A 17348-nucleotide genomic window follows, 5' to 3' on the forward strand; every position below is an offset into this window, starting at 1 on the left:
TCAAAATAGTAAAAGCCGCCGGAGTTTTTTTAACAGCCGTGCAGCGCCGCGCTGGTTATAGGGGAACGGTGAGTATGAGAGAGGGGGGAGACTGACCGACAGACTGAGGGAGATTGACTGACATACACAGAAAAAAAAAAGAATGACCGACATCGCTTCAAAAAAAGCACACAACGTACACGGACCAGACGGAGATGCATCCGTGTCACGTACGTGTGCTCACGGACCCGTAGACTTTCATTGGGTGTGTGTGTGCGTGTTCCGTGCAGAAAACGGACATGCATCCGTGCAATACAGATACACGTACGTATCACGCACATGAACCTAATGGAAAAACGCACGTGTAACTCCAAACATTGAATAACATTGGAGTACGTGTGTCCGTGTCTCCACTACATACGGATACGGACCAAACACGCACGTGTTTCACGGACGTGTGAAGGGGGCCTGAAATAGCAATATAGCAGCAAAAAAGAGGAGTCTCCACTAGTTTTCAGGGTTTCTCAGTTATCGTGCCCCTGAATAACTGCACACGGACACGGTATAAATAGTTATCCCAGCAGTGGACGCAGCGCCACCTTGTGTCCACGGCTGCAATATGTAACGTCTCTGCACAGAGGACAGTACAGAAAGCTGACGCAACGTGACAGAGACACGCCTACTTCCGTATTAGCTTTTGTATGCTCTTAACTTTATTGCTTGTCTGCACTGGTTGTTTTGAACAAAAATAAAGCAGAGTACATGTGGGCGATGCCGGTGCGATGTGATGGCTTTTACTGTGTATGAGTAATACATAGCCGTGTACGGGAGCAGCCGGCAGAGGTCAGGGCTATGCTCTGGTGACGGGACGCGTCATGGCCGGCAGGAGCGGCAGCACTATATTGGGCTATGGACGTTGTGCACAGTCCTATGTGAAGAGTATGCACGCCATAGCAGTCCGGAGACCGCGCTGTGAAGGTGAGACCTGTGTGCTCAGAGGCTTGCGCATGCGCAGCTGCAGTCCTCAGTATGGCCTGGGACTTCTGGGAATTGTAGTCCCTAACGTGTGTTGACTCGAGGTGGATGAAAGCTTCAGTTTCCACACGAGGTCAGTCTGAGCTTATCAGTGTGACGTATAGGATTTTTAAGTGCCATACAAAGGCTACAGAAACAGCTGAAGTGTAATAAGCAGGAGTGTTTAGGTCCTGGCCAGTGGCCACACTAAGGTCATTCTAGTCCACAGTCACCTGACCCAAAAAGAGGGAAAACCTCTCATTAAAGCGTACTCTGCGCTCATGAGTTTTTATATAGTGTATCTACAGGCAAGGGACAACCACTGGTGCAGCTACACAGGGGCCAATATCCACCTCCAAGTTCAATTGTCCATTGGACTGCAATGGGTCCACATCCTGTCCTTGCCCAGGGCTTTCTGTCAATGTTCGCCCCGTCCTTGCCAAGGGCTCTCTTTTGTCCGCGTCTGCCCCTGTCCTTGCCCAGGGACCTGTTCTGTCCGCGTCTGCCCCCGTCCTTGCGCAGGGACCTGTTCTGTCCGCCCCCGTCCTTGCCCAGGGACCTGTTCTGTCCGCGTCCGCCCCCTGTCCTTGCCCAGGGACCTGTTCTGTCCGCGTCCGCCCCCTGTCCTTGCCCAGGGACCTGTTCTGTCCGCGTCCGCCCCCTGTCCTTGCGCAGGGACCTGTTCTGTCCGCGTCCGCCCCCTGTCCTTGCGCAGCGACCTGTTCTGTCCGCGTCCGCCCCCTGTCCTTGCCCAGGGACCTGTTCTGTCCGCGTCCGCCCCCTGTCCTTGCCCAGGGACCTGTTCTGTCCGCGTCCGCCCCCTGTCCTTGCCCAGGGACCTGTTCTGTCCGCGTCCGCCCCCTGTCCTTGCGCAGGGACCTGTTCTGTCCGCGTCCGCCCCCTGTCCTTGCGCAGGGACCTGTTCTGTCCGCGTCCGCCCCCTGTCCTTGCGCAGGGACCTGTTCTGTCCGCGTCCGCCCCCTGTCCTTGCGCAGGGACCTGATCTGTCCGCGTCCGCCCCCTGTCCTTGCGCAGGGACCTGTTCTGTCCGCGTCCGCCCCCTGTCCTTGCGCAGGGACCTGTTCTGTCCGCGTCCGCCCCCTGTCCTTGCGCAGGGACCTGTTCTGTCCGCGTCCGCCCCCTGTCCTTGCGCAGGGACCTGTTCTGTCCGCGTCCGCCCCCTGTCCTTGCGCAGGGACCTGTTCTGTCCGCGTCCGCCCCCTGTCCTTGCGCAGGGACCTGTTCTGTCCGCGTCCGCCCCCTGTCCTTGCGCAGGGACCTGTTCTGTCCGCGTCCGCCCCCTGTCCTTGCGCAGGGACCTGTTCTGTCCGCGTCCGCCCCCTGTCCTTGCGCAGGGACCTGTTCTGTCCGCGTCCGCCCCCTGTCCTTGCGCAGGGACCTGTTCTGTCCATGCCCTCCCCGTCAATTGCCAAGGGCTCTCTTCTGTCCATGTCGTCTTTGTTCTAACCCATGGCCCTATTCTGTCCATGTCTGCTGATGTCGTTGCTTAGGGCTCTCTCCTGTCTGTGTACGCCCTTTTCCTTGCCCGCGGCCCTGTTCTGTGTCTGCTTCTGTCCTTGCCCAGGGACCTGTTCTGTCCGTTACCGCCCCACATGTAGTGTGCTGTCCATGTAATATCCGATCAAAAATTAGAATGCAAACATCTGATTTCTACACTCCTCTACATGAGCCCTAAAGGGCTGATCATCTGCAGGCTTCTCATTCTGCCTGAGCATGGAGAAATACTACAGATGGATCAAGGAGGCTTGACTGCTGATTGGCTGCAGGGTTGACGTGATGCTGCCTGTTGGTTCTTGATGCCAATAAGGCCTCTTTCACATGTCCGTGAAAAAAGTTTGTGTTTTGCACGGCTGTGATGAAGGTGCGTATGGCCCTCCTTGTGCACTGATTTTAGCACACTATTGCTCACCGTGTGCTATCCATAATAGCCCACGGAGAGCAGGAACTTTTTACTCACCTGTCCCCGGTGCTGATGTCTCTCCGGCACTGCTGTTTCCGAGTCCATGGTGTAGTAAATATTAATGAGCAGGCTCTGAAGCAGGTGACAGCAGCGGTGGAGACAGGTAAATATAGAAAGTCATTTTATTTCAAAGACACGTGTTTTCTCCGGTACGTGTCACTGATCACATCAGTGTGTGGTCGACGTGACATCAGTGCTGCCATAGAAAAACGGACTTGTATCCATGCGGAATACACAAACACGCGTGATCTCTATACGGACACACGGTCCTTGTGAAAACACTGATGTGTGTGCAGACCCATTGATTTTAATGGGTATGTCCGTGTCTCCGGTATGTATAAAAACGGACGTCATACGTAGCGCAATCACTGACATGTGAAGGAGGCCTAAATTGAAGAGGATGCTATCAAGAATACACAATTTTATTTTTTTTCTTAAACCACACTGTACCCATTAAAGTGTTTTTTCTGGGCACAACATATTGACCAATTTTCAGGATAGGTCATGAGTATCAGATCCCTGTCCTGTGTAAAAAGATGTGCTGCCAATAACGATGTTCTATGTAAATAGAAATGTGGTCTTTCTTTCTAAACAGTGCGTTTAAGGGCGCTTTTCCACTTGCATACCGCTTCCGATGCAGGAGCATCGGAAGTGATACTGCTAATGACCCTCTGCTGCGGTGTCAGCCGAGGGTCTTGCGATCGCATCACAGGAGCGGAGAACATGGAGTGAACACTTTCTCCCCATCTCCTGCGTTGTCTGTCTCTGTGTGTGTGTGCCACCCCAGCAGCGAATCAAACCGCTCAAATCCGTGGGCAATGTACGTTTGTGGATCAAGGGTCTCCGGACCCGAGGGCTTAGGGGCCACACTCCTAAAGTAAAAGGGGATATTTACAGGGAGATTATAGTTCGTGACGCCACCCGTGGTGTGCGGTAATTGGGAGTACCCGGGGTGATGGAATGGGGCAGCAAAGTGTCGTTACCCTCCACGGGTAGGGGTATGCCCCCTGGGCTCTGGAAGATGATACTGGGTGCCGTGACTGGGAGATCACTCATGTACTCACTCAGCCAGTAAGCAGATGCTGACAACCGTGTAAACCAAGTCTCTGGGTGCCACTGCCCCTCAAAGGTGAGCTCGTCCGGGTCCCATCCTGCAGTGCTGCCTGGTGATCCGTGACCTGCCTCCTGGCACAAAGTTTAGATTCACTGTAGTGGCCCGGTAGTGTGGAACTTGCCGGGTCCCGCTCCCCACTGTGGCTAAGTGTGGGAGCTTGCTCTCGGGGCTCACGCTTGGGATTTTAGTGGGCTGCTTGTATGGAAGGCCCTATCCCCCTCGTTGTGCTAGTGCCCCGATTCTGGAGCTCATGGGAACAATCCATAAAGGCTCCGCTCTCCGCAGGTTAATTGCTGGGTTGCGTGAAGCTTCTCCCCGATCTAGGGTCCGTGTACCCCACTGTGCCTTCGGTCCCGGACTGGTGATAGGACCAGGCTGCCGACCGTTCACTTAACAGGTCTAGGCACCTTGCCTCAATCCCCTGCGACCTGGGGTCCGACTCCTCTAGGTCCAGACCACCGTCTGCAACCTAGACAGCTACTCTGGGGAGCCACCGCTCCCTGCTTCCGCCACCTCCATTCCTTCACTTCACTCTCCTTCACATCACTGACCACTCTCCTGACCCTCCCTTCCTGACCCCCCAGGTGGGCAACCCTATTCCACTTAAGCCGCCCACTGGTGTGTCTGGTGGTGGTGCACGGTGTTCCTAGGATTTGATTTGCTGTTGGAGGCAGCACTGTAAGATGGGGACCCAGACCCATGAGAGATTTGAATACTGCACGAAGGAGAAAGAGCGTACAGTGCCCTGTGACGACCTGATAGTCCAGGGGCGTCACATGTGCACCCCACTGCAGTCACATAACATGTGAGTGCAGTGAGATTTTACACAGACGTGAGCCGAGACTCTGTGCAAATCGCAGCATGTTACGAATGCACCGAGAGCCCGATTTCATGTGAAGAAAAAACGGGACAGAGGAAACTGTCTCATTGTTTAACACTAGTGCAATACGATTTTTTTTTTTTTTTTTTTTTCTTTTCTTTTTAATCAAATCGAACTCACACCAGGAAATCACAGATGGAAAAGCGCACTAATGGACACAGTTGACTGGTCTAATCATACCCTAAGATTGACCAACTCACGCTTTTTGGTGTGGCTGACTGACCATGTAATGTAGGAAATATTGCTCAATAAATGTCAGGAGAGAAAAAAGGATTGATTTGTTTGAAGGAAACAAGCTGCAGAGGTGTCTGACTGCGGAATGTTCCCTTCTCCTTAGACCTCATTCACACATGCGTTTTCTCATATGTTCCCCTTCCATTTTTTTTTTTATAGCATTTCATATGGACACATTAGATCCGATGGCGGTTTTCACATGTCTTTCTTCTTGCCGACTAAAGGTCCATATCATAAAGGCAGAAATGCAGCCATGTTTGGACCAAGCTCACGTTTCATTCAATAGGTCTGCAATGTCAATGGAGGGCACATGGATGCCATCCATATTTTACTGTCCAGTCCATTACATAAACTGGGTGTGAATTTGGCCTTATTTATTCTACATGATGACTAAATCGATCATGCTTGTGAGGGTCAGAACAATTCTCAGTCATCATTCTGTCGTATGATAGCAGTGTGTTACATGTGGTACGGTACAGTAGTCCACAATCTGCTCTATTTTACAGCGTATAATGTATCGTCTTTATCAGCCAAGTGCACACATCGGTGGACGGTGTTTTCAGCAGTGGGAAAGAGACTCTACTTTGACACTCATGCAATTGTTCAAATCCTGGAGGCCCGAGGTAACTTAACTCACATGGCTTCTTCTTGTGCCCTTTTTTACCAGTACATTGTCTTTTCTTTAGACGTTTTCCTATGTATCTTATGTCTGTTTCTCTTAGGATTTACAACTCCGCAGTCGGAGATTATTGTGTCAGCTTTCCTTAAAATCATGAATGCCAATACGGACCTCATATATCAGGACATGGTTTCCAAAGTACAGCAGGTTAGATAAAAAACATTTGGGACTACCATATGTAGAATGTTTAAAATTGATGTATGAGCAAGATATGTGGGTGAAATGTTTTTCCCTTCTATAGCTGCCAGGGTGAATATGTAGTCAAAGGGCAAGTTGTCGCCTGTGGCAAGGTAGTTAGTGATCAGGGTAGATGAGCTGACCATGTAGCCCATGAGATATCTATCAGCCAAATGTTCCTTCAGTTGATAGCGATCTCTACTGACTCCAATACATGAGCTTTTAGCACACCTATGTTAGTGGCTTATCTCTGAAAACAAAAGGATTGAGTGTAGCAGCTTCAATTCTTCCACCTCCTGACATCATCTGTAAGGGAAGAGTCAGAAGGTGAACCGCCAGTCCCACTGAAATCAACGGATTCTGCCGATTATCATCTTATATGTACGGGGGGGCCTTTAGGAACTGGGGAACTGTTCGTAGTTAAGGAGTCAATAGGACTATGGAAAAGGGGTTAAAGGGAACTAGTCATCAGATTTTTGCTGCCACCTGAACCATGGCCACCATAAATCATACACTAGCTGTGTGATGCCAGCGTGTCAAGGAAAACATCCTTTCGAACTTCAGCCGGCGTCTCCTTGACCTGCTACAGCTCATTCACAAGTCATCTGCCAATATGTATATATAGAGAAAGACTTGTCAGTCAAAGCCGGTGTCTGATTCATGCTGTGTGGTTCCCTTTAAAGAACACCTGCCATCAGATTCATGCTGCCTGAACCAATCACCAGGATTTTCATATATAAGCTAAAGCCATTACTATACTGGCACTATCAGGCTGATTCTCTACATACCTGTAGTGGTCAGCTTGGATGTTTAGGTTTTGAAATCCAAGAAAGTAAAGTTTATAAAATCAGCAGCTTCTTGAGTGACAGCAGCTGAGGATCAGATAATATCTGGGGGGGTATGCATAGTTATCCCCTCCCTCTGTTAGAATTAACATAGCAGAACATGTGGTGAGGTCATACCCATTTCACCAGAAGGGGTGAGGCCTCAGCCAACATAGTTGATGTCAGGAAACAACATTTTTATGTTGGTTGAGGCCCCGCCCCTTCTGGTCACATGGTTATGACCTCACCACAGGTCCTGCTAGGTTGATTGTATAATACTTATGCTTTTAATACTGCCGATTTTATAAACTTTACTTTCTTGAATTTCAAAACCTAAACATCTGAGCTAACCACTAAAGGTATGTAGAGAATCAGCCTGAAAGTGCCAGTATAGCATTGGCTTTAGGTTATATACGAATATCCTGGTGATTGGTTCCCTTTAATGCCAACATATATACAGTAGTGGTCGAATGGTGGTTTTCCTGGGGTCTAAGATGATTGTTGGAATAATGGGGCATCTCAAGAGGTGTAAAGTAGACAAATGATCTTGGGTAATTAAAACAGTTATCAGAGCTGGACAATCCATATTTTTATTAAATGGGTTTATTGGCCACTGCTGTATTCTAGGGGGAACCCAGCAGCAAGTGGATGTGCTGAGATCGGCAGAGACAGATCCTATGTGTAAACACTCTGCTGTAGGCCAGCAGAACGTGAGACCACCATCTATTACTCAGAAGTCCTTGTGATGGTGTTTTCAAAAGTTTTTTAAACAAGACAACTCCCAATAGTCACAATTTTTTATGATATTGAGCTTGTGATGAAGCTGATAGAGGGTCTGTGCCTTTCATTACAGGAAATCAGCCTTCAGCAGGTCATGTCACACATAGCCTCAGCAAAAAAGGACATGATCATCTTGGAGAAAAGTGAATTTTCAGCTCTCAGAACAGAAAATGAGGTACTGTTTACTCAAAATATTAGAAATTTACGTTTATTTTTTTGCCTTCCTTTAAAATGCCATGGGAATCACATTTATAATGCCTGCAAAAATGCAAACTGGTGGGCTGTATGGTTGAATTACTGTCTAGCCTAAAGGCCCCGTTACACGCAACGACTAACGATATATCGCCGGGGTCACGGATTCCGTGACGCACATCCGGCGTCGTTAGCGACGTCGTGTGTAACCGCTCCGAGCGAGTGTTAGCGATCAAAAATACTCACCTTATCATTGATCGTTGACACGTCGTTCATTTTCATAAAATTGTTGCTCTTGCAGGACGCTGATTGTTCGTCGTTCCTGCGGCAGCACACATCGCTACGTGTGACACCGCAGGAACGAGGAACAACCTCGTACCTGCAGCCGCCCGCAATGAGGAAGCGAGGTAGGCGGGATGTTCGGCCCGCTCATCTCCGCCCCTCCGCTTCTATTGGGCGGCCGCTTAGTGACGCCGCACGAACTGCCCCCTTAGAAAGGAGGGGGTTCGCTGGAGACAGCGACGTCGCAAGGCAGGTAAGTCTGTGTGACGGCTCCTAACGATATTGTGCGCCACGGGCAGCGATTTGCCCGTGACGCACAAACGACGGGGGCGAGTGCTTTCACCAGCGATATCGCTAGCAATATCGCTGCATGTAAAGCCCCCTTAAGTTAAAATGTCAGATGGTAGTCAGAGAATCTAAGCCAAAATCTTTTTATGGCTGCGTTTCATTCACTTTTATCCCCTGTATTGGAATAAGAATACTGAAGTAGAACAGATGGGAATACTACATTTGTGCTGCTGGGCTGACTCCTGATTAGCTCCTGAGTAGTTCCACTGCTGGGTCACAGGAGGCAGGGACAGTGCTGGGGTATGGCACAGCTGCGGGCGGTGCAGCGGGTGTCCCAGATGCTGGCTGTGAGCGCTGTGAGTGAGACAGGCAAGATCCAGAAACTGTCGGTGGTGCTGGCTTCAAAGAAATGGTGCCCGAAGTCGGCACATGTGCTGATTGAGCTATTGGCTCAATGACAAGCCAAGATCTTATCTGGGCATGCGCCACCTCCGGGTGCCATTTCCTTAAGTCCGCTGCTGGGAGATCAATAGGCCAGAGGCGGCGCTTGCGCAGATGAGATCTTGAGCCGAGAGCTCCATCTGGTTAAGCACCGACTCCGGGCGCCATTATTTCAACCCTGCACTACTGCCATTTTCAAAATGGCTCCTGCCAGTGCCTCATCACTGGCAGCACAGTGCTCGCAGCAGCACAGACCCAGCAGCACAGCGCCCGCAGAGTCGCTGCTACCTCCTGCTACCCCTCTCCACCACCCCTCGGTAAGCTACATTCTGATTATAAGACGCACCTCTCATTTTCCTCCCAAATTTTTGGGAGGAAAAATGTGTCTTATAATCCAAAAAATACGGTAAGTATGGTAGGCTGGAGATAAAATGATACTACCAGTCAGATGAGGTGCTTGATGCTGAATGTGATAATGTTGGGTGAGTGCTTGGAAGTGCTTGATGTGATAATACTGAATGGTAAGATTGTGGAACCCATATGTCATAGTATACTTGTGTGATTTCTATGGAAAAGCTTTGTCATAATACTAGTACTAGGGTCTCTGGAAGTCACTACTATGAGGGGGTGGGAGCTGAATATGGCTTGCGACCTTCCTTCAGAGCTGAATGTGGCTCCCAAAGTCACAAAGGTAGGCGATCACTGCACCAGACCATACAAATGACAGAAGCCATGTCAACAGTGCCCTTCACCCCCTGGGTCAGAAGAGAGGCATTGGATACAGCCTTTTAATTGTTCCTTTTATTTGTAATTATTTAGAATACTGTACTTTCTTTTTTTTGAGGGGGGGGTTGTTTGTTTGCATTGTTATTTTTTTGCTTCTTTTTTTTCTAGAGATTAAAGAGTGAGCTAGAGCAACTGAAGAAACAGTCAATTGTGAGTGTTGGATCCTATCTGCTCAACTTTCCAAATTGATTTCTGATTTTGCATTTAGTACACAAACTCGTACAATGTTATGATTTAATACATGTGAAGACTGTTGTCACCAGTCACAGAGCTGCTTTCATATTTCCAGAACAGTGTAGGATATGACAGCGGAGCGATTGTATAGTTTTGATAAAGGGTACCAAGTAGTCCCTGTGTATGTAGACCTCTGTGTTTATCCACACATGTAGCTGAGTATTACTTCCTAACATACTGTATACTAAATCGTACTCTCCCCTTTGATGAGCATACTATTGCAGAAATAGAAGCTCATTGATATTATCATCTGAACCTCTCCTTACAAGTGTAGTGTTTTCGTAATAAAGACCCCAAGCACATTAAAGGGAACCTGTCACCATATTTGTCCCCTATAAGCTGTGGCCACCACCAGTGAGCTCTTATATACAGCATTCTACAATACTGTATATAAGAGCCCAGGCCGATCTGTATAACATAAAAAACAGCTTTTATTATACTCACCTGCAGGGTAGTCGTTACCGATGGATGTTGCTGGTCTCGGTCCGGCACCTCCTTTCTTCCTTCCATCGCCATCCTACTTGCCAGCTTCGTGTGGATGATACGTACTATGTCATCCACACAGAGACCTCCATTGTTCTCCTGCGCATGTTCACTTCTCTCTGCCCCGCTGAGGGCAAATCAGAGTGTTTTAGTGATCATGCACAAGCGGTCTTTGACCTTTCCCCATTACAGTGCTTTGCTCTGCCCTCAGCAGGGCACAGAGAAGTACGTGTGCAGGAGCTCTAATGGAGGATTCTGTGTGGATGACGTAGGACGCGTCATTCACACAGCTGGGAAGGAGGACAGTAATCGTAAAAAGATAGGAGGCGCCGAACTGAGACCAGCGACTCCCATTGGATCCGACCGCCCCGCCCCATTGAGTATAATAAAATATATTTTTTACATTATACAGAATGGCCTGGGCACTTATATACAGTATTCTAGAATGCTATATATGTGCTTACAGGTGGTGGCCACTTGTCAAAGCTGGTCACCGGTTCTCTTTCAATGAAAGACTTCCGGACCTGCTGATGTATATGGGGGCATCCCGGATCTTTCCTGACACAAATGTCAGGGAAGAGAAGGATCCGGGGCATTGAAATTTCAGTGGCCGATCCTTTGACTTGCAAGGAAGACAAGCCACTTTCAGAGGAGTCTGACAGCGGATTTCTCTTCCTGCTAAAAATACATACACTATTGACTGAACCAAGTGCCCTTGGTATAGGGAGTTGGGTGAGATAGCTGACTGTGGAATGAACGTTTGGCATACTGCTATTTTATGTGTATGGCCAGCTTAAGGCTATGTGCGCACTTTGCGTTTTTTTTTCATGCGTTTCCGCAGCATTTTGAACTGCAACGTTTTAATGCCAAAATGCATGCGTTTTGATTTTCAAGCAAAGTCTGTGGGAAATAGGGCTTTCTTGTGTGCACTATTCTGTTAAAAACGCAGTGTTTCAGTTGCAGAAAATTTGGCAAAAACTCAGCGTTTAAAGAAGCAGAATGTCAATTGTTTTTGCCATTTTGCTTACATTACAGGCAATGAGAACTTTCAAATCGCAACCTAAATCAAAATCCCAGCGTTTAACATGCTTTTTTGATGCAGAAAACATGCTTTTTAGACAAAATAAACGCATGCTTTTTTGACATTATAATAAGGGCATGATATGTTCCTTTACACACACACACACAGTCCGACAATTAAATTAATGAAAATCCATACTTTAACGTTATTTTATGCATAAATATTAAAACAGTTATAATTTAAATAAAATTAGCTATTTTGTGTATGATTTTACTCATGATATTTGTTAGAATTTGTTTCCGTTTTTTTCAAAGTGTTTGAATGTTTAAACTTTATTTAGTAGGGTATTTGTATTCAAAACGCATCTTACTTTAAGCAATGAAAAAGCATGTAAATCAAAGTTAAAACACGGTAAAAATGCAAGCGTATTTATAGCGTTTTTGCGGTCAAAACCAAATTTGATAAAGACAATTTCTGCCAGAGGATCCGTTTAGAATTGCAACTAACTCAACGCAAAGTGCGCACGTAGCCTAAGGGTTAGTCTAGATTTGTAGAGGACTATGAACACACTAGAAAAGTACACTCCTCAACATTGAAATTGCAACACCAAATAGCAAAGTTTTGGAATTATGAGTATCACAGAATTGATAGACATGTTAATGACATGCAATGATGAACAAAATGAAAACAATATTTCCAAAACATCTTGATTTATCCAGTATTGAGTATGAGCACCAGGTGCAGAAATATATACTTACCTTGGCTACTATCAGTGAGATTATGAATGGTTGTTTGAGGCATATTCTGCCACGCTGAATGGACTTGGGCTCACAATTCATCAAAAACCACTGCTGTCGGCACCCTTTGTATTTGCTGACTAATGTCGTTCGAGATGTGCACGATGGGAGAGAAGCCTGGAGACTTTGCATCCCATTTTGGCAGAGCTGGGAGAATCTGGTGCCAAGTTTCACCAAAAAATTGCGACTTTTCAAAGCTTTTATGCCAGAATTCTGTCTTGAAAGCTTGATGGATCGGGTCCAATGACTTTGAAAGTTCTGCGTATTGAATGCTTTCACTTTTATATATTCCAAGTTTTTTTTATGAGACTCCTTCTTCATTTGTATGAGTTTCCTTTTTCCCACAACTATTACATATACATTTATCTTCCTGTTGGGGTCCATTCTCACTGAACAGACCCTCTACGGTGAATTGTGAAGCAATTGATCTTATATCCTATTGTGTACTTCAGCTTTTTCCATACAAGAGATTAGATTGTCTTGGCTAAATAAATATATATATATATACTAGAAGGTGGCCCGATTCTACGCATCGGGTATTCTAGAATTTACGTATTGTGTAGTTCATGTATGATTTTTGTTATATATATATATATAGATGTTGTTGTGTGTAGTTACCAAGTGTTTGTGTAGGGCGCTGTACATGTTCTGGGTGTGGCGGGGGGTGAGAGCGGTGTTGTATGTGTGTTGCGTGTGTTGCGTTGTTTGTGGAGCGTTGTGTGTGTGTGTGTGTGTGTGTTGTGCGGTTTGTGTGTGTGTGGTGTGTTTTGGGGGGAGGTATGTTTTGAGCAATGTGTGTGTTGTGCGGTATGTGCGTATATTTGTGTGTGCTGCGGTGTTTGTGTGTTGGGTGTTGTGTGTGTGTGCAGCGTTGTCTGTGTGTGTGGGTGTCTGTGTAGGGCGTTGTTTGTGGTTCCCAGTGTGTGTGTGTTGTGCAGTGCACGTGTGTGTGTGTGTTGGGGGGAGGTGTGCACCTTCCATCGTGCTCCATCCCCCATGCTGCGCACCCCCCATCGTGCTGCATCCCCCATGCTGCGCACTCCCAAACGTGCTCCATCCGCCATGCTGCGCCCTCCCAAACGTGGTCCATCCGCCATGCTGCGCACTCCCAAACGTGCTCCATCCGCCATACTGCGCACTCCCCATCGTGCTGCATCCCCCATGCTGCGCACTCCCAAACGTGCTCCATCCGCCATGCTGCGCACTCCCCATCGTGCTCTATCCGCCATGCTGCGCACTCCCAAACGTGCTCCATCCCCCATGCTGCGCACCCCCCCATCGTGCTCCATCCCCCATGCAGCGCACTCCCCATCGTGCTGCATCCCCCATGCTGCGCATTCCCAAACATGCTGCATCCGCCATGCTGCGCACTCCCAAACATGGTCCATCCGCCATGCTGCGCATTCCCAAACGTGCTCCATCCGCCATACTGCGCACTCCCCATCGTGCTGCATCCCCCATGCTGCGCACTCCCAAACGTGCTCCATCCGCCATGCTGCGCACTCCCCATCGTGCTCTATCCGCCATGCTGCACACTCCCAAACGTGCTCCATCTGCCATGCTGCGCACTCCCAAACGTGCTCCATCCGCCATGCTGCGCACCCCCCATCATGCTCCATCCGCCATGCTGCGCACTCCCAAACGTGCTCCACCCGCCATGCTGCGCACTCCCAAACGTGCTCCATCCGCCATGCTGCGCACTCCCAAACGTGCTCCATCCGCCATGCTGCGCACTCCCAAACGTGGTCCATCCGTCATGCTGCACACTCCCAAACGTGCTCCATCCGCCATGCTGCGCACTCCCAAACGTGCTCCATCCGCCATACTGCGCACTCCTAAACGTGCTCCATCCGCCATACTGCGCACTCCCCATCGTGCACCATCCGGCATGCTGCGCATTCCCAAACGTGCTCCATCCGTCATGCTGCGCACTCCCAAACGTGCTCCATCCGCCATGCTGCGCACTCCCAAACGTGGTCCATCCGCCATGCTGCGCACTCCCAAACGTGGTCCATCCGCCATGCTGCGCACTCCCAAACGTGGTCCATCCGCTATGCTGCGCACTCCCAAACGTGGTCCATCCGCCATGCTGCGCACTCCCAAACGTGCTCCATCCGCCATGCTGCGCACTGCCAAACGTGCTCCATCCGCTATGCTGCGCACTCCCAAACGTGCTCCATCCGCCATGCTGCTCACTCCCAAACGTGGTCCATCCGCCATGCTGCGCACTGCCAAACGTGCTCCATCCTCCATGCTGCGCACTCCCAAACGTGGTCCATCCGCCATGCTGCGCACTCCCAAACGTGCTCCATCCCCCATGCTGCGCACTCCCCATCGTGCTCCATCCCCCATGCTGCGCACCCCCCATCGTGCTCCATTCCCCATGCTGCACCAGCATCAGCCTCTCTGCCCGCAGCATCAGCCTCTCTGCCCGCAGCATCAGCCTCTCTCCTTCTAGCCTCCCCCAGCATCAGCCTCTCTCCTTCTAGCCTCCCCCAGCATCAGCCTCTCTCCTTCCAGCCTCCTTCAGCATCAGCCTCCCTCTCCCAGCCTTCCCCAGGATCAGCCTCTCTCCTCCCAGCCTCCGTCCTCCCAGCCTTCCCCAGCATCAGCCTCCCCCAGCATCAGCCTCTCTCCTTCCAGCCTCTCCCAGCATCACCCTCTCTCCTTCCAGCCTCCCCCAGCATCAGCCTCCCTCTCCCAGCCTTCCCCAGGATCAGCCTCTCTCTCCTCCCAGCCTCCGTCCTCCCAGCCTTCCCCAGCATCAGCTTTCCCCTCCCAGCCTCCCTCAGCATCAGCCTTCCCCAGCATCAGCCTCTCTCCTCCCAGCCTCAGCCTCTCTCCTTCCAGCCTTCCCCAGCATCAGCCTCTCTCCTCCCAGCCTCAGCCTCTCTCCTTCCAGCCTCCCTCAGCATCAGCCTCCCCTTCCCAGCCTTCCCCAGGATCAGCCTCTCTCCTCCCAGCCTCCTTCAGCATTAGCCTTCCCCTCCCAGTCTCCCCCAGCATCAGCCTCCCCCTCCCAGCCTTCGCCAAGATCAGCCTCTCTGCTCCCAGCCTCCTCCAGCACGCCGTGCTCCTCTGCCGACACTCACCCACACCCGATCGCATACACTCACACACACAACCGATCGCATACACTCACCCACACCCGATCGCATACACTCACACACACCCGATCGCATACACTCACACACACCCGATCGCATACACTCACACACACCCGATCGCATACACTCACACACACAACCGATCGCATACACTCACAGACACCCGATCGCATACACTCACACACACCCGATCGCATACACTCACACACACAGACACTGACGAAATCGCACATACGCGCTGATACTCACAACATCCGGAGATATCACATGCTTCTGGCCATGTGATCCTCCGTCAGGTCCTGGAAGCTCACAGCACAGTATCGAGGCCGAGAAGCAAGCAATATCCCAGAATGTTGTGAGTATGTGGATGCGATGTGATGTGTGTGTGAGGGTGAGTGTGATCTGATGTGTGTATGTGTGTGTGTGTGCTGTTATGTGTCTGTATTTTCCGCCGCTGCAGGACCTTGATGTGTGGATGCGATGTGATGTGTGTGTGAGGTGTGTGTGAGAGTGAGTGGGAGCCGGTGTACACTGGTAACTATGATACACATCGGGTAACTAAGGGACCTTAGTTACCCGATGTGTATAATGGTTACCAGCTTTCACGGCCTCCGTCAAGATCCCAGCATCGCAAGGTTATGTCTGGCGCTGCTGGGATCCTGACGGAGCCGGTGTAGAAGCAAGCGATATCCCAGGATGTTGTGATGTGTGAGGTGTGTGTGAGGTGTGTGTGAGAGTGAGTGTGATGTGTGTGTACTCACCTGGGAATCGGAGCTCCGTGTCAGTTGGGCCAGAGCGAGCGTGCATTGCGTGAGGGGGGCGGGGCCTGCAGAGAGCCGGGGCGAGAGGCCAATCCGTGTGGGGGGGCGGGGCCATGGCGAGCCCAGCGGCCAATCAGCTTTGTGTCACCGTAAGGACACAATGTCACCGGAAGGACACAATTTTGAAGCATGACAGACAGACAGACAGACAGACAGAATAAGGCAATTATATATATAGATATAATCTATATCTCAAGTCTCAAGCTGGTCCTTAAAAGCACAGCCGCTGTCCATCACCGTGGTGCTGGGGCAGCAGCGCATATTATATGTGCCTGCGCCCCCCTGTGATGGCACATGCCCCCTCTGTGTTAGATATGGCCCCCATGCTGCTGCTAATCCTAAAATAAAAAAGCTTTACTTACCCCCACCAGTGTTTCTCCCCGGTGTCCCTGCTTCCACTGTGATCAGGCACGCAGAGATGATATCACTCTGCTGTGCCAATCACATGACCGACACCGAGAGCCATGAAGTGGAGGAGCAGAAGCACAGAGGGAGACACGAGGGAGAACCGCGCTGAGAAGGTAAGGAAAGAGTGTTTTATTTTACTATGGGCAGCAGCATGGGGGCGATATCTAATACAGGGGGACTTGTGCGATCTATAGGGGCCATGGGCAGCACAGGGGGACATATGCAATCCATAAGGGGCCATAGGCAGCACAGGGGAACATGTGCGATCTATAGGGGCCATGGGCAGCACAGGGGGACATGTGCAATCCATAGGGGGCCATAGGCAGCACAGGGGAACGTGTGCAATCCATAGGGGGCCATAGGCAGCACAGGGGAACGTGTGCAATCCATAGGGGGCCATAGGCAGCACAGGGGGACGTGTGCAATCCATAGGGGGCCATAGGCAGCACAGGGGGACGTGTGCAATCCATAGGGGGCCATAGGCAGCACAGGGGAACTTGTGCAATCCATAGGGGGCCATAGGCAGCACAGGGGGACGTGTGCCATCCATAGTGGGTCATGGGCAGCACAGGGGGACGCGTGCCATCCATAGGAGACCTGTGCCAGCTGTAGGGGACGTGTGCCAGCTATAGGAGACGTGTGCCAGCAATAGGAGACTTGTGCCAGGCTGCCAGCAATAGGGGACGTGTCCAAGCACAGGGGGACATGTGCCATAAATAGGGGATGTGTGCCAGCAATGGGGGACGTGTGCCAGCACAAGTGGGCCATATCCAGATTAAGGGGGCTAATTTTAGGATGGGGGGCTATGAGGGACATATACCCTATA

General features: G+C 50.2%; 1 protein-coding gene across 5 annotated transcripts in view; it reads left to right on the plus strand.

Annotated features, from left to right (window-relative positions):
* Positions 1-656: 656 nt before the first annotated feature.
* MCUR1 (mitochondrial calcium uniporter regulator 1) overlaps positions 657-17348 on the plus strand; it is a 40936-nt gene continuing 24244 nt past the window's right edge. The window contains exons 1-5 of one of the 5 annotated variants that reach the window (XM_075316446.1): positions 662-957; positions 5709-5825; positions 5925-6028; positions 7736-7837; positions 9760-9801. In XM_075316446.1, coding sequence (XP_075172561.1) covers positions 855-957; positions 5709-5825; positions 5925-6028; positions 7736-7837; positions 9760-9801 — 468 coding nt within the window. In that variant the 5' untranslated portion in view covers positions 662-854. Of the gene's footprint in view, positions 958-984; positions 1088-5708; positions 5826-5924; positions 6029-7735; positions 7838-9759; positions 9802-17348 lie in introns of those variants that run through there. The other 4 variants (XM_075316444.1, XM_075316447.1, XM_075316448.1 and 1 more) reach the window with 4 other exon arrangements.

The sequence above is a fragment of the Anomaloglossus baeobatrachus genome, chromosome 6, assembly GCF_048569485.1.
Source record: "Anomaloglossus baeobatrachus isolate aAnoBae1 chromosome 6, aAnoBae1.hap1, whole genome shotgun sequence".
Lineage (NCBI taxonomy): Eukaryota > Metazoa > Chordata > Amphibia > Anura > Aromobatidae > Anomaloglossus > Anomaloglossus baeobatrachus.